Genomic DNA, 24,127 nt, shown 5'->3' with positions numbered 1-24,127 from the left:
GCAAAGCCATTTCTAAAAATTATAAAACCAGAAGTTTTCTTGCACATATATTTACATGTGCAATGCAGATCAAATTCACTACAATGTACCATGTGAAATGCAGCAGGACATGCCTGTGTTTGCTGGGTGTTGATGTTGGCCCAGGTTGTTGGGCACATCGGATAGAGAACTACTGGATCCTAATACCATCAAAATAAGACCTCAAAACTGACTTTCCACCGAAAGTTTGTGTTTTAAGTTCTAGCATAGTTCCCTATAAAATTGACATTTCAAACTATACAGATCAAAATCACATATCAAGTAAATGCCACAACAATGGCAGATAAAGAAAGCAGAAATGTACTAACCTGCTCTTCAAAAGAAGAGATTTGCCATCTGTATGTTCTCAGGACATCTAGAAGAGTACTGGCATCTAACACCTCATCTGCTGCAGCCTCCTGATTACATAACGCTGGAGTGACACAAATAAGTAGAACAATAAAAACCTTTTTCAGAGCCTATAGTTAGTCAGTATAAAGCATTTTAAAGAGGTTATCCCGTCGCTAAAAATGAATGGCCTATCCTCAGGATCAATAGCCGATGGGTCGGGATCCGACTATCGGGACCCCCACCCATCAGTTGCTTTGAATCGTCGACACGGATGTAGCGGCGATTCACAGGTATTGAAGTCTTTTCTCCCATTCACTTCAATGGGAGAAAAGGCTGCAATACGTGTAAATTTCCGCTAAATGTGTGTCGACAATTCACAGTTAGCAAGTAAAAATGAAAGGGAAGCAGCGCTCGTATGAGTGTTGCACCCCCTTTAAAACAGCTGATCGACGGGGTTCCGGAAGTCGGGTCCCGACCCATCAGCTATTGATCGCCTATCCTGAGAATAGGTTATCAATTTTTTATTATGACTTTTTTTTTTTTTTTTTTTTTTTTTTTTTTAACAACAACACATCCCCACAATACAAAAGAAAACAAAATAAACACCCCCTCCCCCCAGTCCTCCAAAGTATACATTTCAACGATCATACATTATTACAATGTACAATAGTATAACATACATACCAACATGGCGTACATAGTTCAACTTATACAAATACCATGAATAAGGGAATCCCTCTTGAGAGGTCAAAGTGATAGTCAACATCCTATACATACCAGAAGGCTAACATTCAGTCGTTCCAAACCCAGCTGCAGCATCAGGCAAGGAATCTACCCCGTCTCTCTATCCAAGGGACCCATATTTTATCAAATGTGCGTCTAGCATTTCGAGATAGGTCATCAATTTTTAGTGACTAGATAACCCCTTTAACCCCTTAAGGACACGGCCAATTTTGGCCTTACGGACAGAACAATTTTTTTAGATTTCCCTCTTTGCATCCCGACGCTCATAACTCTTATTTTTTGTACGATGTAGTTGTATGAGACTTTGTTTTTTGCTGGATGAGTTGTACTTTATGTAGGTACCATTTTTTGGTACAAATACATTATCGTTTAATTTCTATAAATTTTTATTTTGTCGAAAATGCAGAAAAAAAGCAGTTCCGCAGCAGTTTTAATATTTTTTTTTTTTACACCATACACTGATCATCATAAATAATGGTATCCATTTGTTGTACAGGTTGTTACGGTCGTGGCGATACCAAATATGTCTATATTATTTCATGTTTTGGGACTTATATTTTAAAAAGTTTATTTATTATTAAAAAAAATTGTGTTTCTGTGTATTTTTTGTACAATTTATTTATTTATCATGAATTTTTTTTACATTCATTTAACTTTTTTTTTTTAATCCCATAAAGGGATTTATAATTTTGATTTTGTAACTCTAATGTACTGGCATAGATCTATATGCTAGTACATTAGCCTGTGTACTGATTGTACACAGGCAGTTGTTAGGGCATACCTCAGTATGCCCTAACAACAGGAAATAAGTTCAGACAGCCCTGGGGTCCCTCAAAGGACCCTGGGTGGTCTGGCCATACGAGTTTTGGGCTTTGATCACGTCACAGTTATCTTCTTATCGCGGCATTCAAAGAGTTAACGGCGGAGAGATGATGAATCTCTCCTCTCCGGTGTCAGAGCAGGGCCGTGGCTGTGTATTACAGCCGTTGCCCCGCTCTCGATCGTGCGCACAGACGGCTGTAACACAGGATGAGAATGCTCGTCCTAATGCGCCAAGTACTCGCCACTCAGGACGAGCATTCTCGTCCTGTGTCGGCAACCAGTTACGTACAAGTTTAGAGTGTAACTGTTGTTTCAGGTCATTTTTCAGAATAAGCGGTCATGTGTGTAGATGAGGAATGACACTATACCTGACCATTATATGACTTTCATTTATAACCAGTTTTCCCCTTTTGTATGCTCTATTTTTTTTATCAACATCTTTTTATTGTAAATATTTTCCAACTTTTTACAACTAGCCATGGAATTCCACGGCAAATCGGAACAGAACAGAAGGGAAAAGGGGGGAAAAAAAAGGTTTAGAGAGTTCAGAAAGAGAAAAGTCTCTTGGCCATTTAGGGGTCATTCCGATGAGGGTTCCAGGGAGCAGGTCATCCAGGGTGAGTCCAAATAGGGAGTTTGCAGAAATACAGAAGGGGGTGGTGTCCGCTTACTCTCAATGCACAGAATTCCAGACTACTAGACTGCAGCTGCGTATTAAAGGCTGGAATTTAGCGGTAGCGAGGAGAAAAAAACAAAATAACATATGCTCTATTCCTAATTGTCAGTTTTCTCTGAGCTCAGCTTCAGAGTGGGTGGAGACTAACTGCTATGATGTCTCCCATACACTGCACAGAGAGAAAAGAGGAGATACTACTCCCTTATCTCTCACACACACATACATATAGAGAAGCAGCAGCAGCATGGAGAACATTATGTAGCAGTACTGAGAAGTGTTGCTGTAAATCCAGCTCTGGGATGAGACAGTAAAACACAAACTAGAAGCAGCAGCGTTTGTCTGTGTCTTTTTCTCTGTCTCTCTCTGCAGCACCTTCCTTCTCCTCCCCCTCTCCATCGACTTCTATGAACATCAGCTGTAACTTCTCTCAGTAAGCTGATAATCCATCATGTCTGCCTCACTAAATACAGATTTTAGACTATGCTTACATCTTCGTTGGAGGCTCCGTTTGACAGTAACTTCAGGAGCTTCCCCAGGGTTGGAGTCCCTGGGCAGAGCGCCGATGCTCTTCCCAGCAACTCCGGAATTGTAAATCTTCTCCAGGGCCCTAGTGCCTGGCAAGTGCGCTTCCGAAGGGTGTCAACTTTCATAAAATATATGGGTGTGAGGGGTATAATATGATTTATTTTAGCATTCAGGATCTATTGGTATATATCAAAGGTATGGCAATTTTTCCAGCAGTGAAATGATTAAAGTTTTAAAAATACTCCCACCCAAAATACATGTGCCCAAATTTTTGTTAATGTTTTCATATATAAATAACTAAACTCATTCAGTTTTGCCATAGCCTTTTAAGCAGCATATTATATGTATTTTTTTATGACATTTAGTAAGGTTCTGTTCACATTGCAGGGAAACCTCCCAACATATGTGCCGATCATAAAGCCGCCGACGTGTATGTCAAACATGGGTCCCCATGTTAAAAAAAAAAAGGTATACCGCTTGGTATACATTTATTTTTTTCCGGTGACCAATGTACCAACACGGTGGATGCAAAAAGGACACTTTTGACGTCTGTTGGGTCTATAGTGCTCTATAAATACATAAGCTGAACGTACACAATGAATTGTGGTGTAAACAGAGCCTAATGAAGTTGATTGTTGATGTTTTTAGTGTGTTGTGAGAAGGAAGCATTAGTTGAACATATATGTTATGTTTTCACTTTTATATTACCTTTTAAAAGTTGCAACAAAGTAACAGACAAATATTGATGTGTGCTGTCCTGCTGTTCAAGTTGGTACTCTGATGTGAATTCCTCCAGCCAATGAATAAAAGATGGGCAGGCAGATAAACTTTGCAGTAAGGAGTTCATAAAACAAGTGTTGCCCAAATTCAACAGACCGGGCACAAGACCTAGTGAATAAAGTAACACAAAGTGGTCAGTGACAATATCATTATTATGGAATTGAAAACTTGAAGCTCCTGAATCCTTATCTGCAGTAGCTGTATGAAGTCTTTTTCATGTAAGCTAAGCCATTTGTGCTCAAGACTGTCTGTTTCTAGGAAAGGAAGTAGATGTCTGACAGCTTCTATAATTAGACATATCTTTAATGGGGCTGCAATTTCTGTCACTTAAAGGGGTTTTCCCATGAGAGCATTTATGACATATCCACAGGATATGTCATAAATATCAGATAGATGCGGGTCCCACCTCTATCTCCAGAACGGGGCCCCCTAAACCCTGTTTTGCTGCTCTGTGTTGCGACTGAACCAGGTGAATTCCGGACATGAAAAAGGTTATATGGTCGGAACTTATGAAAACAGCGTAGCTCGCTGAGCTACGCTGTTTCCGTAAGTCCCATAGAACTGAATAGGAGTTACGGAAACAGCATAGCTCGCATGCTACTGTGTTCGTAACTCCCAACTATATAACTAGGAAGTGGCCGGGAGGCAGCGAGAGGAGACAAAAGGTAGAATGGGGTTTAGGGGTCCCAGCTCTAGAAATAGGTGCGGGTTCCAGAGGCGGGACCTGCATCTATCTGACATATCTCATGGATATGTCATAAATGTCTCTCATGGGAAAACCCCTTTAAGGATTCTTCATCTCCTGACATAGAATCAGGATTCACCTCCTATCCTCAACTTTGCTGCTTTAATATATTAGATGATTGTTATGTATCAATTTATCTTACCTTTTTTGCTCTTTTTTCTGTCTGTGATAGGTCCCCACAGAACGTATATTCCAGCTGCCAGAGCTGCAGCAATCCCGCCAATCATGCCCCAGTTCTTCATCATTTTACATCTGAAGTAAAAAAGAAGAAATAGGAAATAAGTAAAAGCAGTAAGCCACAACTTCCCTTTTCTAAAAATTTAAATACAAAACATATATATGCATTTTATTCTCACACACTAGTACAATTCTTTCATGTATAGCAATTTATCAAGTTGTATCATCTAGTACTGTTACAAAGTGTTCATGTAAGTAAGGCGGCCATTCATGACACTGCCCTTAGGACATTAAAAAAAAAGCGGTCCCCCACTTGGGGCCCTCCCTCTATGAGCCAGAGCAGAGAGCCACTAACAAGTCAATCTGGCAGGCTCAGGCCGTCCACATATTACATTGCTGCGGCCAATGCAGGGAAAATTATCAACCAATGGCAACTTCTCCCGGCAAAATCAGCTTTTTCCCGGGGGGACATCAATAAGCGGCTTTCACACGTCCCTGCTCTTCCAGTTGCTGTGTGTCCAGGCGCCTTCCTGTGATGATCTTTCATCACAAAACAGCGATGAAAATAAAAATGCCCAAATAATGTCAAATAATCACATTTTGATACTGAAAGTGAAACATTTAAAGGCAAGTCAAAGTGTATGTTCACAAATGCCAGAAGTCTAGCAAGCAAAATGGGGGGGGCTGGAGGCCTTGGTACTGGATGAACATATACATAGAGTGGGTGCTGCTGAAACATGGCTAGACTCTTCACATGATTGGGCTGTAAATCTACAGGGTTTTACACTGTTTTGGAAAGACAGGACAAATAGAAAAGGTGGTGGTGTATGTCTGTATGTGAGAAGTGATATGAAGGCGAGTGTGAAAGAGACAATAGTGGGTGAAGATTGTGAGGAGGTTGAAACCTTGTGGGTGGAATTACAAAGGGAGGTAAACACTGAAAAAATTACTTTTGGTGTAATCTATAGACCCCCCAATATAACTGAGGAGATGGAAGTTCAAATATATAAATAGATGGTGCGGGCTGCACAGGCGGGTACGGTTGTGATAATGGGAGATTTTAATTACTGGGATATTAATTGGTGTCATGGTTCGGCTTCAACTGCAAAGGGGAGACATTTCCTCAACCTGTTGCAGGAAAATTTTATGGGCCAGTTTGTGGAAGACCCGACTAGAGGTGAAGCTCTGTTGGATCTGGTCATCGAATATATATTTTGTAAAGTTTGTTTGAAGCCCGATTTTTCATTGGTTTAAAAGCAGTCCATGTGACCGCTGCAGCGTGTGATTGGCTGCAGCGGTCACATGGGATGAAACGTCATCCCGGGAGGCCGGACTGGAGGAAGAAGCAGGAGTTCTGGGTAAGTTAACTTTTAATATTTTTAACTCCAGCGGTAGTCACTGTCCCGGGTGCTGAAAGAGTTACTGCCGATCAGTTAACTCTTTCAGCACCCTGGACAGTGACTATCCCGACGTCACCTAGCAACGCTCCCGTAATTACGGGTGCACACCCGTAATTACGGGAGCCCCATAGACTTAGGCCTCATGCATATTTCCATCACCGTTTTCACTGCCGTTTTTCACGGATCTGTGTGTCCGTGATTGGAACCATGTGCTTCCCGTGTGTACTCCGTGTACACTTCCGTGTTTCAGTTTCCGAGATGAAACTGAAACCCTTTCACACTATGTACACGATATTGTGAGCGCCGCACATGCTATTCCCTGTCCAGCGGTACTCACTGTCCAGGGTGCTGAAAGAGTTACTGCCGATCAGTGCAGCCCTTTAACTCTAAAAGCACCCTGGACAGAGACTACCGCTGTACAGGGAATACCATGTATGGCGCTCACAATATAGACTAATGGTTCATAATAAAAAAACCTGCAACAAAAAAAAAAGTTACTACTTACCCAGAACTCCCTGCTTGCGTGTTTCTTCCTCAAGTCCGGCCTCCTGAGATGACGTTTCAGACCATGTGACCGCTGCAGCCAATCACAGGCTGCAGCGGTCAAATGGACTGCCACGTCATCCAGGGAGGTCGGACTGGATGTCAAAAGAGGGACGCGTCCCCAAGACAACCCCCGGGGTACGTATGAACTTATTTTTCTTAATATCGCTGCGTTCCAGCACTGATCAGCAGCCTCTTCTCTCTATCAGTGCTGACAGAGAGAAGGGGCTGCCGATTAGTGCAGTGCAGTATCTGTCTGTATGTGTACCTATGCCCGCCCGGCCGTTGCTAGGCAACGGCTCCGTCACACACGGACGGCACACGGATGCCTTCCGTGTGCCTTCAGTTTTTTTGACGGCTCCATTGACTTGCATGGGCCTCACGGTCACGGAATCTCGGACCCAAGTAGGACATGCTCTACATTTGTCGCAACGGAGCAACGGTTCCGTCAAAAAAACTGAAGTGTGCATGGCCCCATTGAAATTAATGGGTCAGGGTGTTAGCCGTCTGAAAAACGGCTAGCACCCTGAAGAAAAAGACTGAAGTGGGCATGAACACTTATATGGGCCTGCCCGTGCCGTAATTACGGCCTGAAATAGGACATGTTCTATATTTTTCAATGGCCCGGGCACCTTCCCGTAAGCAAGGTACCCGTGGCCAATAGAAGTCTATGGGCCCGTAATTACGGGCTGTAATTACGGGCCGTGATTACGAACGTTTTTACGTTTGTGTGCATGAGGCCTAAATCTGTAATGAATATATTGCTTCATTTCATTTCTTTTATGTGTCCAATAACATTATTTACACTCTCTAGCAATTAAATTCATACTGAGAGGTATTTAAATAGTGAGCTTTTACTCTATCCATACCGTAAGTCAACCTCCCGAGCAACGCCGGGTATAAAAGCTAGTTTCTAATAATGCAGAGCTTGTTGGAAATGTCAATATTCGTGAAAACCTCGGTAACAGTGATCACAATATAGTTACATTTTACCTATACTGTAAAAAAACAAAACACAGGCTGGGAGGGCAAAAACACTTAATTTAAAAAAAAAGGGCATTTGAAAAATACAAATCTGAGGGTACATCTGTAGCCTTTGTAAAATATAAAGAGCTTAATAAAATCTGTAAAAAGGTAATAAAATCATCAAAAATACAAAATGAAAGGCGGGTGGCCAAGGATAGTAAAACAAATCCCCAAAAATTCTTCAAGTATATAAATGCAAAAAAGCCAAAGTCTGAACATGTAGGACCCCTAGATAGTGGTAATGGGGAGTTGGTCACAGGGGATCAAGAGAAGGCAGAGTTACTAAATGGGTTCTTCCGCTCTGTATATACAACAGAAGAAAGAGCAGCTGATGTAGCCACTGCCAGTGCTGTTAATATATTAGTTGATATACTAAATTGGATGAATGTAGATATGGTGCAAGCTAAATTAAATAAAATAAATGTACACAAGGCCCCGGGACCAGATGGGTTACACCCTAGAGTTCTTAAAGAGCTTAGTTCAGTTATTTCTGTCTCCCTCTTCAGAATATTTAGAGATTCTCTAGTGACTGGTATAGTGCCAAGGGATTGGCGCAGGGAAAATGTGGTGCCTATTTTCAAAATGGGCTCTAGGTCTTCCCCGGGTAATTAAAGACCAGTAAAGACCAGTAATCCATCATGGGGAAAATGTTTGAGGGGCTATTGAGGGACTATATACAGGATTATGTGACAAAAAATAGTATTATAGGTGACAGCCAGCACGGTTTTACAAAGGACAGAAGTTGTCAAACCAACCTGATCTGTTTTTATGAAGAGGTGAGCAGAAGCCTAGACAGAGGGGCCGCTGTGGATATAGTGTTTTTGGACTTTGCAAAGGCATTTTACACTGTCCCTCATAGACGTCTAATGGGTAAATTAAGGACTATAGGTTTAGAAAGTATCGTTTGTAATTGGATTGAGAATTGGCTCAAGGACCGTATCCAGAGAGTTGTGGTACTCTGAATGGTCCCCGGTTATAAGTGGTGTACCCCAGGGTTCAGTGCTGGGACCACTATTATTCAACTTATTTATGAATTATATAGTTGATGGGATTAATAGCACTATTTCTATTTTTGCAGATGACCCCAAACTATGTAGTATTGTTCAGTCTATTGAAGATGTTCGTAAATTGCAAGCTACTTTGAGCACACTAAATGTTTGGGCATCCACTTGGCAAATGAAGTTTAACCCCTTAAGGACATGTCCAATTTTGGCCTTGAGGACAGAACAATTTTTTTATATTTCCCTCTTTGCATCCCGACGCTCAAAACTCTTATTCTTTGTACAACGTAGTTGTATGAGACTTTGTTTTTTGCGGGACGAGTTGTACTTTATGTAGGTACCATTTTTTGGTGCAAATACATTATCGTTTAATTTCTATAAATTTTTATTTTGGCGAAAATGCAGAAAAAAAAGCAGTTCCGCTGCAGTTTTAATATTTTTTTTCATCATAAATAATGTTATACATTTGTTGTACAGGTTGTTACGGTCGTGGCGATACCAAATATGTCTAGATTATTTCATGTTTTGGGACTTATATTTTAAAAAGTTTATTTATTATAAAAAAATGTGTTTGTGTATTTTTTTTATCATTATTTTTTTTTACATTCATTTAACTTTTTTTTTAATCCCATAAAGGGATTTATCATTTTTATTTTTGAACTGTAATGTACTGGCATAGATCTATATGCTAGTACATTAGCCTGTGTACTGATTATACACAGGCAGTTGTTAGGGCATACCTCAGTATACCCTAACAACAGGAAATATGTTCAGACAGCCCTGGGGTCCTTCAATGGACCATGGGCTGTCTGGCAGTACAAGTTATGGGCTTTGATCGAGTCACAGTTATTTTCTGTGACGCGATTAAAGTGCAGTCCCCTCTCCTTGAATGCCGCGACCAGCTTTCATCGCGCCATTCAAAGGATTAACGGCGGAGAGAAGTGATTTCTCTTCTCTCCGCTGTCAGAGCGGGGCCGTGGCTGTGTATTACAGCCATTGCCCCGCTCTCGATCGTGCGCACAGACGGCTGTCACACAGGACGAGAATGCTCGTCCTAATGAGCCAAGTACTCGCCGCTCAGGACGAGCATTCTCGTCCTGTGTCGGCAACCAGTTAATGTAAAGTTATGCATCTGGGTACAAACAACCTGCTTGCATCATATGTCCTAGGAGGAGCTATACTGGGGGAGTCACTTGTTGAGAAGGATCTGGGTCTACTTGTAAATCATAAACTAAATAACAGCATGCAATGTCAATCAGCTGCTTCAAAGGCCAGCAGGATATTGTCGTGTATTCATAGAGGCATGGACTCGCGGGACAGGGATGTAATATTACCACTTTATAAAGCATTAGTGAGGCCTCATCTAGAATATGCAGTTCAGTTCTGGACTCCAGTTCATAGAAAGGATGCCCTGGAGTTAGAAAAAATACAAAGAGCAACGAAGCTAATAAGGGGCATGGAGAATCTAAGTTATGAGGAAAGATTAAAAGAACTAAACCTATTTAGCCTTGAAAAAAGACGACTAAGGGGGGGACATGATTAATTTATATAAATATATTAATGGCACATACAAAAAATATGGTGAAATCCTGTTCCATGTAAAACCCCCTCAAAAAACAAGGGGGCAATCCCTCCGTCTGGAGAAAAAAAGGTTCAACCTGCAGAGGCGACAAGCCTTCTTTACTGTGAGAACTGTGAATCTATGGAATAGTCTACCGCAGGAGCTGGTCACAGCAGGGACAGTAGATGGATTTAAAAAAGGCTTAGATAATTTCCTAGAACTAAAAATATTAGCTCCTATGTGTAGAAATTTTTCCCTTCCCTTTTCCCATCCCTTGGTTGAACTTGATGGACATGTGTCTTTTTTCAACCGTACTATGTAACTATGTGACCGCTGCTAACTGTGATTGGCTGCAAGGGTCATAGGTGTTGAACCGGCATCACAGGGGGCAGCCTGGATACAGAGCAGCCAGAAGAGCAGTGACACATTGCTATGGCAGTGCCACGACAGGTAAGTATAGGCTTTATTTGATTTTTTATCCCACTGAATTCAAGCAACTTTTGCAAACAATGGCATTTGTTGCGGAATTTAACTATACAATTGAACTCAATGGGGAAAGTCTGCAACAAATGTGCAGCATAAATTGACATGCTGTAGATTTATAATCCGCACCGCAGGTAAATTAATGCAAGTATTCTGTGCCGGTTTTTCCTGTAGCGTGTGGATGAGATTTGTTAAAATATCATCCAATTTGCTGCTACTGTAATTCGGTGCGGATTTTCTGCCCACGGAAAATCTGCAGCAAATACGCCTCGTGTGAACATACCCTAATGACAAGGGATATGGGGGGGGGGGGGTATGGAGCAGGCTCACAGGATGAAATCTCGCACCAGCGGACGGGATCAGAGATAACTCTGATCCAGGCCATTTAACTGCTTAGATGTCGTGATCAATAGCGACTGTGGTATCTAGGCTGTTAGACAGAGGGCTCGGACACCCTTTGTTATCCCATCAGTTCCGCGCATCACGAGCCTGGACTTAATAGGAGACCGTTGTATAGGTACTGCAGTGTTTTGTACCAGCAAACAAACAATCACATCTTTAACCCCTTAAGGACCCAGCCACTTTTGGACCTTATGACAAAGCCTCATTTTTTAAATCTGACATGTGTCACTTTATGTGGTAATAACTCTGGAATGCTTTTACCTATCCAAGCGATTCTGAGATTGTTTTCTCGTGACATATTGTACTTTAAGTTAGTGAAAAAATTTGGTCGATATATTCAATATTTTTGTGTGAAAAACACCAAAATTTAGAGAAAATGTGCAAAAAATTAGCATTTTCTAAATTAAAATGTATCTGCTTGTAAGACAGGCAGTTATACCACACAAAATAGTTACTAGCTAACATTTCCCATATGTCTACTTTAGATTGCCATCGTTTTTTGAACATCCTTTTATTTTTTTAGGACGTTACAAGGCTTATAAGTTTAGCAGCAATTTCTCAAATTTTCAAGAAAATTTAAAAAGCCTATTTTTTAGGGACCAGTTCAGTTCTGAAGTGGCTTTGAGGGCCTTATATATTAGGAACCCCCACAAATCACCCCATTTAAAAAACTGCACCCCTTAAAGTATTCAAAACAGCATTTAGAAAGTTTCTTAACCCTTTATGCGTTTCACAGGAATTAAAGCAAAGTGGAAGGGAAATTTGCAAATTTCATTTTTTTTTGCAGAAATTCCATTTTAATCCATTTTTCCTGTAATACTGAAGGTTTTTACCAGAGAAACACAACTGAATATTTATTGCCCTGATTCTGCAGTTTTTAGAAATATCCCACATATGGCCCTAGTGCGCTACTGGACTGAAACACCAGCCTCAGAAGCAAAGGAGTACCTAGAGGATTTTTGGGCCTTCCTTTTCTTAAATTATATTTCAAGCACCATATCAGGTTAGAAGAGGCCTTGTGGTGCTGAAACAAAGGAAACCCCACAAAAGTGACTCCATTTGAGAAACTACACCCTTTGAGGAATTCATCTAGGGGTGTAGTGAGCATTTTGAACCCACAGGTGTTTCATAGATTTCATTAGAATTGGGGAGTGAAAATGAAAAATTACATTATTTTCCAATAAGATGTAGCTTTACCTCAAAATTTGTATTTTTTTCAACAAATAAATGAGGAAAAGAACCCCAACATTTGTTAAGCAACTTCTCCAGAGTACGGAAATACCCAACATGTGGTCATAAACTACTGTTTTGGCAAGCAGAAGGACTCGGAAGGGAAGGCACGCCATTTAGCATTTGTAAAGGTGTCAATGCAGTGGAAACCCCCCAAAAGTGACTCCATTTGGGAAACTACACCCCTCAAGGAATTTTTCAAGTGGTATAGTGAGCAGTTTGACCCCATAGGTGTTTCATACACTGGGCAGTAAAATAATAAATTTTAGATTTTTTTTCAAAGAAAATGTTGCTTTAGCCCCAAATTCATGATTTTCACAAGGGGTTAAAGGAGAAAAAACACCCAGTTTGTTACGCAATTTCTCCTGAATACGGCAATACCCCATTTGTGGGGATAAACTGTTGTTTGAGCACCTGGCGGGGCTCAGAAGGTAAAGAGCACCATGCAACATCTGAGGCCTAGTACGATGGCATTTACTGCCCTGTGTCATGAAAACAGAGGATCTGGGGTGTCAAAACATTAGAAACCCAGAAAAGTGACCCCATTTAGGAAACTAAACCCCTCAAAGAATTCATCTAGCGGTATAGTGAGAAGATTTAGATTGTAATGTAACACCTTTCAAGGTATTCATCTAGGGGTATAGTGAGAATTTTTAAATTGTGAAGTGACAACCCTCTAGGTATTCATCTAGGGATATAGTGAGAATTTTTAAATTGTGAAGTGACAACCCTCTAGGTATTCATCTAGGGGTATAATAAGAAATACTTTAATTTTAGTAAATGAGGAGGACAACCTGGAAAACCCGCTATGGAGGGAGAGGGAATGGCAGGTCCCACTACCAACCTACCCACCATTCCATAAAATCCAGCCCAAAAAATAAATCAAAGGCCTCAGCAAAAAAAGATTTGCTGAGACAACCAATCTTACCTGGATGAGACAGACACTCCCTCGGGTCCTTGGTATAGTGAGCATTTTTAGTTTTGTTTTAGGTGTTTTTTTTACAAATTTTAAATGATCAAATTTTTAATGGGGCAGGTCAGTAAAAAAATGAATAATTATTCATGGCCAATATGGGAGACAGAAAAGGTGAATGAAGAATAAATGAATTAAAAATCTAAGGAGGTATGATAGATTTTGAAACATTGTTTCATGCACAGGCCGGGATTTGTGGGACATGTCTCACATTAGTATGTGGTGTCCTTAAGAATGCCTCGCTTGGCGCACACACGGCATTTTTTTTGGGGCTTCTGTTTTTATTTTCAGTGGGGGGGATTTCTGTGGGGAAATGCTGGCCGGGAATTATCCTGCTGACGGAAGAGACGGATGAACTGCCCTCCCCTTCCTGGTCACCAAATATCAGGGACTTTATGACTTTTTCCTGAAATTGCAGGAACGTATCTCCACTGCTGGCATATCTGTAGAGGACAAAGGCGTTGTATAAAGCCATCTGTGTAAGATGCACAGACAGCTTCTTATACCATACCCTGGCGCTGTATGGTTTTATAACCTGGTCGGACAGGTCAACGCCACCCATATACTTGTTGTACTCCTGTACGCAGAATGGTTTGGGAACTTGGGTGGTGAATCCGCGTACAGGGACAAGGCTGCCTCTGCTGTCATGAATGCTGGTCAGCATAAGGACGTCCCTTTTATCCTTATACTTCAGGAGGAGCAGATCGTCACTCCAGGCAGCTCTCCTCTCTCCTAATTTTAGGATCTGACCCAGCAAATTTTTGGGGAGGCCCTTCTGATTTTTGCGGACTGTTCCGCACGCCAAGGTGGATCTGGAAAAGAGAACTTTTAGCAATGGGACGCTGTTGTAGAAGTTGTCCAGATATAAATGATATCCTTTGCCGAGCAAAGGATGGACAAGATCCCATACAATTTTTCCACTAATTCCTAGGAAAGGGGGGCATTCTGGGGGATTTATTTGGGAGTCTTTTCCCTCATAGACCCTAAAAGAGTACGTGTAACCGGTGGCACTTTCGCACAGCTTGTAGAGCTTTATGCCGTACCGGGCTCTTTTATTGGGTAGATACTGCCTGAAGTGCAGTCTACCCTTGAAGCTGACTAGGGAGTCATCCACCAAAATATTTTGTTGGGGGTTATAAACTTGGGAAAAAATTTGGGAGTAGTGGGCAATTAATGGTCTTATTTTATATAGTCTATCAAAATGTGGGTCCTGTGGGGGAGGGCACTGGCTATTATCATTGTAATGCAGGAACTTTAGGATGGCTTCGAATCGCTTCCTTGTCATCACTGTGCGGTAAATGGGGGTGTTATATAAAATGTCAGGGGACCAATAGTCTCTAATACTGGGCTTTTTTATGAGACCAAAACTTAGAAAAATGCCCCAAAACTTCCGCTATTCCACTGGGTTTGTGGGGATCCAATTTTGGCTTCTCCCATAATAAGAGTCGGGGCTCTGGGCGATAAACTGTTCCGCATAAAGGTTGGTCTGCTGGACAACTAATTCTAAAAGGGAGTCTGAAAAAAAAAGTTTAAAATAATCAATGGGGCTGAAACCGGTAATTTCAATTTGAATGCCTGAGGGGGCTGTAAATTCAGGCACCTGGGGGGTATAATTGTCCGCAGCTTCCCAGGTCAGCTCCGGCAGAGCAGGACCTACGGCTCTTCTGCGCCGACTGGGGGGTGCAGACTCAGAGTCACTGCATTCAGAGGAAGATGGAAGCACGAACTGCTCTTCACCTTCACTCGCGCTGTCCGTGTCGGAACACAGCATTTCATATGCTTCCTCGGCTGAAAAGACTCTTTTGGCCATACTAATAAACTCTTGCTACCACTAACGAACACATTTTTTTTGTAACTTTTTATTTCTTTTTTTTATCAAAAAATAAACCGCTACTCTCAACCGTGGAATGAGAACAGACCCTGCTGTATTCAATGAGTAAGGGTACCCTACCTACCAGGGGAAAAACTAAATGAGACGTGGCATTGCTACCTAACAGGGAACTCGGGCAGTGGGCAATCTAGGGACACAGCAGGGTGATGGCGAACGGGTACTGCGACAGATCACAGCACGGCAGAAGGGCACTGTGGGGGACTGAAATGATATATATATATATATATATATTTATTTTTATTTTTTCTTAACCAGTGGGCACCAAAGTGGGTGATCACTGGTTAATGGGCACAAAAGGGCAGAAAAGGGGCAGATCGCTGTTTTTTTTTGTTCTTTTTTTCACTTTAACACCGTATTTCTTCTTGTCTCCGACTCTCACAAGCTCTCTGACAGGAATGAGCTTGTCAGAGACTGAGATGCCGGCAAACCACTGCTCCTGTGCTGTGATTGGCCTGTCAGTACTGACTGGCCAATCACAGCTCGTGCCGGCACGGGACCACTCTTATTGGTCCTGTGCTCGCGAGTCCTGCTCGGCAACTGTCTATGACAGTTGCGATCGGGACGCTGTCACCATGTCTGTTGACATGGTGACAGTTTGAAGCTTGGGCGTAACTGTACGCCCGAATGCGGGAAATCACTTGCATTTCGGACGTACAGTCACGCCCGTGTGCGGGAAGGGGTTAAGTCCCCTAGTCTGACAAAAAAATAAAAATAAAGGAGATTAACCCCTTCCCGCGATTGGGCGTAACTGTACGTCCAAATTCCAAGTGATTTCCCGCACTCGGGCGTACAGTTACGCCCGGCAGATAAAGCGAGCACAGGAGCTGTGCGCGCTTTATCTGCAGCGGCTGTCAGCTGTTATACACAGCTGACATGCCGCTGCAATGGCTGCGATGGCTGTTACCGCCGATCGCAGCCATTTAACCCCTTCAATGCGGCTGTCAATGACGTCCGCCGCATTGAAGTGGTTTACAGAGGGAGGGAGCTCCCTCTGTACCCCCCGGGCCTCCCCGCGATGGATCGCGGGTGGCGATTCTTGCTATGGCAACCAGGAAGCCGTTACTAGGCTTCCTGGTTGCCAAGGTACGGTAGCCTATTAGGTCCTGCCCGATGCAGGACCTAATCGGCTAACTGTCAAATGAAAAATGACAGTTACGATGCACTGCACTACATAAGTAGTGCAGTGCATCGTACCGGGGATCAGAAGCCCAGATCTTCAAGTCCCCAGGTCAGTGTAAAAGAAAATGTAAAAAATGTAAAAAAAAATGTGAAAGAAAAATAAATTAATAAATAATAAATAAATAATAAAAACAACACTTGCCCTGTTTCCCTGATCAACTCCTTTATTAGAAAAAACATGAAAATATGAAAAAAAACTATACATAATAGGTATCGCCGCGTTCAGAACGGCCTGACCTATAAAAATATCACATTATTTTTACCGCACGGTGAACACCGTAAAAATTGTTAATAAAAAACAATGACAGCATTTTATTTTTTGGTCATCTTGTCTCAAAATTTTTTTCATAAAAAGTGATCAAAAAGTTGCAAGTAACGCAAAATGGTACCAATGTAAACTACAGTTCGTCACGCATAAAACAAGCCCTCCCGCAGCGATATCAACTAAAAAATAAAAAAGTTATGGCTGTCAGAAAATGGCGACACTAAAACATGATTTTTTTTAGAAAAAAGTATTTTTATTGTGGGAACGTAGTGAAACGTAAAAAAACTATATAAATTTGGTGTCGCTGTAATCGTATCGCCCCGCACAATGAAGTTAACATGTTGCTTATACTGCACGGTGAACACTGTAAAAAAAAAAAAAAGAAACGTGCTGGAATGGCTGTTTTTTGGTTTCCTCATCTCCCAAAAAATGGAATAAATAGTGATAAAAAAAATCTCATGTCCCCCAAAATGGAACCAATAAAAATTACAGCTCGTTCCACAAAAAAGGCGCCCTCACACACGCCCTAACGGAAAAATAACACGTTATGACTCTCAAAACGCAATGATGCAAAATGATTCTAAATGACGGCCCAGACTAATTTTTAGGTCCAGTAGAATTTCACTAAACACCTCACATCATCATTTGCTGGACCCCCCCAGGTGGACCCCATGGACACAGCGGTGATGAGGAAACTTTAGGGCCTTGTGCGGCTTATAGGGCTGGTGAAGAAGTCAAAGATTAGGCAATACTGGAGCGCAGATATTTTGTATAATACCCAATAAACCCGGCCTGTGCATAAAGGATTGGTTCAAAGCGTACCACACCAATTCTTGGATTATTCATTCACCCCATTATTACATCATCCTATTATGACCTGATGTACTCCACACAGTTTACATATACACTGATGTACTCCGCCCAGCTTACATATACCCTGATGTACTCCGCCCAGTTTACATATGCCCTGATGTACTCCGCACAGATTACTTATACCCTGATGTACTCCGCACAGCTCACATATACCCTGATGTACTCCAGTTTACATATACCCTGATGTACTCCTCACAGATTACATATACCCTGATGTACTCAGCCCAGTTTACATATACCCTGATGTTCTCCGCACAGATTACACATATCCTGATGTACTCCGCCCAGTTTACATATACCCTGATGTACTCCGCACAGCTTACATATACCCTGATGTACTCTGCCCAGTTACATATACCCTGATGTACTCCGCCCAGCTTACGTATACCCTGATGTACTCTGCCCAGCTTACATATGCCCCCACATTATAAGATAAAATACCACTAAAACACCAGGCAAAATCTGCGCTTCAAAAGCCAAATGGTGGTCCAACTGAGCCTGGCCGTGTACACAAACGGCAATTTATGACCACATATGGGGTATTACTGTATTCTGGAGAACCCGCTTAACAATTTATGGGATGTGTGTCTATGGTGGTACAAGCTGGGCACAACACATTGGGCACTGAAATGGCATATCTGTGGAAAACAGCAATTTTCAATCTGCAACATCTATTGTTTACTCATTTTTGCAAAACACTTGTGCGGTCAAAATGCTCACTACACCCCTAGATCAATTCTTTGAGGGATCTAGTTTGCAAAACGGGGTAATTTATCGGGGGTACCACTGTACTGATACTATAGCTCAATGCAACATGGGGTCAAAAAACGAATCTTGTAAAATCTCCACTCCAAATACTAAATGGCGCTCCTTCCCTTTAGAGCCTTGCTGTGTGTCCAAATAGCAGTTTATGACCACGTGTGGGGTATTTCCGTACTCTGAAGAAGTTGCTCTACAAATGTTACGGTGCTTTTTCTCCTTTATTTGATGAGAAAATGAAAGATTTTGAACCAATGCTGCGTCTTATTGGAAAATAATGTAATTTTTCATTTTCACTGCCCATTTCTAATAAAATATATGAGACACCTGTGGGGTCAAAATGCTCACTACACCCCTAGATGAATTCCTCAATGGGTGTAGTTTGCCAAATGGAGTCACTTTTTTTGCACTGTACTGGTACCTTAGGAGCTTTACAAATGCGACATGGTGCCGAGAAATCAAACCAGCAAAATCTGTACTCCAAAAGCTAAATGGCGTGCCTTCCCTTCCGAGTCCTGCTGCTTGCCCAAACAGCAGTTTATGACCACATGTTGGGTATTTCCGTACTCTGGAGAAGTTGCTTTACAAATGTTATGGTGCTTTTCATCATTTATTTTTTGAAAAAAATAAAAATTTTGAGGTAAAGCTACATCTTATTGTAAAATAATGTGATTTTTCATTTTCACTGCCCAATTCTAATGAAATCTATGAAACACCTGTGGGGTCAAAATGCTCACTACACCCCTAGATTAATTCCTCAATGGGTGTAGTTTGCCAAATGGAGTCACTTTTGGGTAGTTTCCACTGTACTGGTACCTAAGGGGCTTTGCAAAAGCGACATGGCACAGAAAAACCAATCCAGCAAAATCTGCTCTCCAAAAGCCAAATGGCGCTCCTTCCCTTCTGAGCCGTGATGTGTATTCATACAGTGGTTTATTACCACATATGGGGTATTTCCATACTCTGGAGAAGTTGCTTTACAAATGTTACAGTGATTTTTCTCCTTTATTTGATGAGAAAATGAAAATTTTTTACCTAAAGCTACGTCTTAGTGGAAAAAAATGAAATTTTTCATGTTTACTGCCCAATTCTAAGGAAATCTATGAAACACCTGTGGGGTCAAAATGCTCACTACACCCCTAGTTGAATTCCTTTAGGAGTCTAGTTTCCCAAATGGAGTCACTTTTGGGGGGTTAACACTGTACTGGTACCTTAGGAGCTTTACAAATGCGACATGGTGCAAAGAAATCAAACCAGCAAAATCTGTACTCCAAAAGCTAAATGGCGTGCCTTCCCTTCTGAGACCTGCCGCTTCACCAAACAGCAGTTTATGACCACATGTTTGGTATTTCCGTACTCTGGAGAAGTTGCTTTACAAATGTTGGGTGCTTTTCATCATTTATTTGTTGAAAAAAATGAAAAATTTTGCGTTAAAGCTACATCTTATTGGAAAATAATGTAATTTTTAATTTTCAATGCCCAATTCTAATGAAATCTATGAAACACCTGTGGGGTGAAAATGCTCACTGCACCCCTAGATTAATTCCTCAAGGGGTTAAGTTTCCTAAATGGAGTCACTTTTGGGGGGTTTCCACTGTACTGGTACCTTAGGAGCTTTACAAATGCGACATGGTGCAGAGAAACCAATCCAGCAAAATCAGCGCTCCAAAAGCTAAATGGCGTGCCTTCCCTTCCGAGTCCTGCCGCTTGCCCAAACAGCAGTTTATGACCATATGTTTGGTATATCTGTACTCTGGAGAAGTTGCTTTACAAATGTTGGGGTGCTTTTCCTCATTTATTTGTTGAAAAAAATGAAAAATTTTGCGTTAAAGCTACATCTTATTGGAAAATAATGTAATTTTTCATTTTCATTGCCCAATTCTAATGAAATCTATGAAACACCTGTGCGGTCAAAATGCTCACTACTCCCCTAGATGAATTCCTCAAGCGGTGTAGTTTCCAAAATGGGGTCTTTTTTGGGGTGTTTCCGTTATTTTTGCACCACAAGACCTCTTCTAACCTGACATGGTGCCTGAAATATAATTTAAGAAAAGGAAGGCCCAAAAATCCTCTAGGTGCTCCTTTGTTCTGGGGCTTTTGTTTCAGGCCCGTAGCACACTAGGGCCACATGTGGGATATTTCTAAAAACTTCAGAATCAGGGCAATAAATATTCCGTTGTGTTTCTCTGGTAAAAACCTTCAGTATTACAGGAAAAATTGATTAAAATGGAATTTCTGGAAAAAATAATGAAATTTGCAAATTTCCCTCCACTTTGTTTTAATTCCTGTGAAACGCATAAAGGGTTAAGAAACTTTCTAAATGCTGTTTTGAATACTTTAAGGGGTGCAGTTTTTAAAATGGGGTGATTTGTGGGGTTCCTAATATATAAGGCCCTCAAAGCCACTTCAGAACTGAACTAATCCCTAAAAAAATTGGCTTATGAAATTTTCTTGAAAATTTGAGAAATTGCTGCTAAACTTATAAGCCTTGTAACATCCTAGAAAAATAAAAGGATGTTCAAAAAATGATGCCAATCTAAAGTAGACATATGGGAAATGTGAACTAGTAACTATTTTGTGTGGTATAACTGCCTGTCTTACAAGCAGATACATTTGAATTTAGAAAATGCTAATTTTTTGCACATTTTCTCTAAATTTTGGTGTTTTTCACACAAAAATATTGAATATATCGACCAAATTTTTTCACTAACTTAAAGTACAATATGTCACGAGAAAACAATGTCAGAATCGCTTGGATAGGTAAAAGCATTCCCAAGTTATTACCACATATAGTAACACACGTCAGATTTAAAAAATGAGGCTTTGTCATAAGGTCCAAAAGTGCCTACGTCCTGAAGGGGTTAATAAAGTTTTTAACAATATACAAAAAATTTGAAATTTTAAAAAACAAACAAACAAAGTTTTCCCATTTTTAATGCAGGGTTTAGTAGGAGCCGGTAAAAAAAACTCTGTGTTGCGGCAGAAGCAGGTGAAACATACACGCTCCCGACCATATAGTCAGGAAGTGGCGGGGGAGGCAGAAAAAGGTAGAACAGGCTTTAGGGGGCCTGTTCTAGAGATAGGTGGGACCCGCATCTATCTGACATTTATGATGTATCCTTTAACTTATAATAATCACTGAAACCCAACATGGAGCATTGTGTTCAGTTTTGGGCACCAGTGTTTAAAAAAAAGACATAGCAAAGCTGGAGACGGTCCATAGTTCAAAGAAAAGGAGGGTTAGAGTGGATTGCAGTACCAGCAAAAAGAAGCAAAATTGGGGTTAGGTAATGTTTAACATGAACATATTTTTTTATTTTTAACACATTGGCTGTTACCATTTTATGTGAGCATTTTAGCTAGATCTATATTGGGGACACTGTGCAAGTATCCCTTTAATTTCTAATATATTACCGACTACTCTTGTAGAATGTCTCATCGATGGGGAAACTTGAAGGTGGCACCAAAGACCTCCCTTAAACGGGTTATCCGAGGACCAAAAATTGCTTGGGATTTACATTTTTAGGCGAAAAGAAGCCACTTACTAATGTACTTTCATTTTTAATTCTGAACTGAATTGTGCAGTTCAAACCTGGTGAATTGTTCCCGGAAGTCCTGGAGCTTTTCTAATATATATGATGTTCCGACACGGCCCCACGTGACTGAGGGCTTCATGTGCTGTTTGTGACGGCGTGTTATCAATCACATGACCGCAAGGGGCTGTCACACTGCCTATTGCTGGAGTCCCTGATGCGCTGCCCGGGACGTCACTGTCCAAATATGTATAGGGACATCGGGAGCAGCGCTATAGTCCCCCAGGACCACCTCACCAGGTTTGAACTGTACGATTCAATACAGAATTAAAAAGTACGTAAATTAAAAATTAGTAAGTGACTTCTTTTCACATAAAAATATAAATCCCAAGCAATTTTTGGTCCCCGAATAACCCCTTTTATGCCATCTACAGACAGGTCTATATCACATGTCAAAAGAGGAACGGAGTTGGAATTCCCCTTTAAGGAAAGCTGACTATACGGTCTATTTTTTATTCTGTTTTATTTGTCATTCTCTATTCCAAAATATTTGATTAGGAGATCAAGCACAAATAAGAAAAGGCAAGTTATCCACTTTCAGGAGAACAACTGTAGAATATTACTAGAAACAATGAGAACCACTAATGCTTCTCCAGAGACCAGCAGCTGAAATACAAGTTACCAGGCCAGGACCTACAGTAGAAGCGGAAGCCCGTATGCATGGACGACGTATATATGCTACTGCATGTCACTAGTGGCAAATGCCATAGTCCGCCTCAAGTGAACTATGAACAGTCAGACTGGCGAGTGCACCTGAGGCCTACACACCCTATCTACATAACCCACAACCGCAGTTTTCCACATATGTCTGCACTCGTCCCCTTCCCACCGGGCCCGCTTCCAACCTGTCACCGGGCCCTCTGCGCAATGGCACGCCGACTCTCCCTTCAGAGGCCCGGGATGAGCCGCTGAGCATCACGCCCAGTGCGGACACCACAAAACGGAACTGATAATCACTTGCTCTTGTTCCTTTACTACACTGAAATTAGAACACCGGGAAACCGAGGAGGGAACGCTAATGTGGGCGGACCGCATTACAGACTGCTGCTGGGGGTTAGTTGCCATGGAAACCCTGTCTTCACTGCTGATCTCAGAGCGTTGGACTCCTACGTTAGTTTCTCCCTGTTTATGGACCTCATGCTAAAAACTTAAACAGACAAAAAGTGCTGCGGTTGTTCATAGCAACCAAGCAGATGCATTCCTTCATTTTACAACCTGCCTAAGTGAAGCTAGAGCTAGTACCCATAGTTATCGACTTCCAAGAACTGATTCCAGAGAGACTTAAATGTGTACATTTATTTCCATATAAGTTCCGCCAGAAAACAATAATAGGGTGCAGTCACACGCTGCAGATTTTGTTGCAGAAATTTTCTCTTAACTTAAATTCAGTTCCATTTATCTGAATGGTGTTTCTGCAGCAGGTGAATGGAACTGAAAATCTGCTGCATGTGACTGCACCCTTAGGGTATGTTCACATAGATCGGATACACAGTGTTTCTGACCTAGTACCCACATGGAATTCCGACTGAAAAACTGCATGAAATTGTGGTGCAGATTTTCGTTCGGAATCGCCACTGCTGAAAGAAGAGCAGGGAGAAAAAATAGCCAATACTTACCTTTATTGGAATTGCCAATTCTAATAAATTCTGCAAAAGACCTGTGGGGTCTAAATGCTCACTATACCCCTAGATAGATTCCTTAAGTGGTGTAGTTTCCCAAATTTGATCATTTTTGGGGGGGTTTCCACTGTTTTGGCCTCTCAGGGGCTTTGCAAATGCGACATGGCACCCGAAAACCATTTCAGCTAAATTTGAGCTCCAAAAGCCCTGCTGTGGGTCCAAACAACAGTTTATTACCACATATGGGGTATTGCTATAATCGGTAGAAATTGCTTTACATTTGCTGGGGTGTTATTTCTCTTTTATTCCTTGTAAAAATTTCTACGTTTTTTTTAGAAAAAAAGTAGATTTTCATCTTCACATACTAATTCAAATAAATTTAGCAAAAAAACTGTGGGTTCAAAATGCTAACTATACCCCTAGATAAATTCTTGAGGGGTGTAGTTTCCAAAATGGGGTCACTTAAAGGGGTCTTTACTGTTTTGGCGCCA

At 41.3% G+C, this 24,127-nt stretch overlaps 1 protein-coding gene across 3 annotated transcripts in view; it reads right to left on the bottom strand.

Annotated features, from left to right (window-relative positions):
* Positions 1 to 22,991, bottom strand: part of USP30 (ubiquitin specific peptidase 30) — a 65,190-nt gene extending 42,199 nt beyond the window's left edge. For 2 of the 3 annotated variants that reach the window (XM_075830429.1, XM_075830448.1), the window contains exons 1-4: positions 22,863 to 22,991; positions 4,804 to 4,913; positions 3,845 to 4,024; positions 348 to 451 (exon numbers count right to left, since the gene is read on the bottom strand). In XM_075830429.1, coding sequence (XP_075686544.1) covers positions 348 to 451; positions 3,845 to 4,024; positions 4,804 to 4,913; positions 22,863 to 22,933 — 465 coding nt within the window. In that variant the 5' untranslated portion in view covers positions 22,934 to 22,991. Of the gene's footprint in view, positions 1 to 347; positions 452 to 3,844; positions 4,025 to 4,803; positions 4,914 to 22,785 lie in introns of all 3 variants that reach the window. The other variant, XM_075830439.1, reaches the window with a different exon arrangement.
* Positions 22,992 to 24,127: the final 1,136 nt, after the last annotated feature.

Source organism: Rhinoderma darwinii, chromosome 1, assembly GCF_050947455.1.
Source record: "Rhinoderma darwinii isolate aRhiDar2 chromosome 1, aRhiDar2.hap1, whole genome shotgun sequence".
Taxonomy (NCBI): domain Eukaryota; kingdom Metazoa; phylum Chordata; class Amphibia; order Anura; family Rhinodermatidae; genus Rhinoderma; species Rhinoderma darwinii.
Note: the sequence above shows the minus strand (reverse complement) of the source record. Positions and strands in the feature narration are given on the sequence as shown.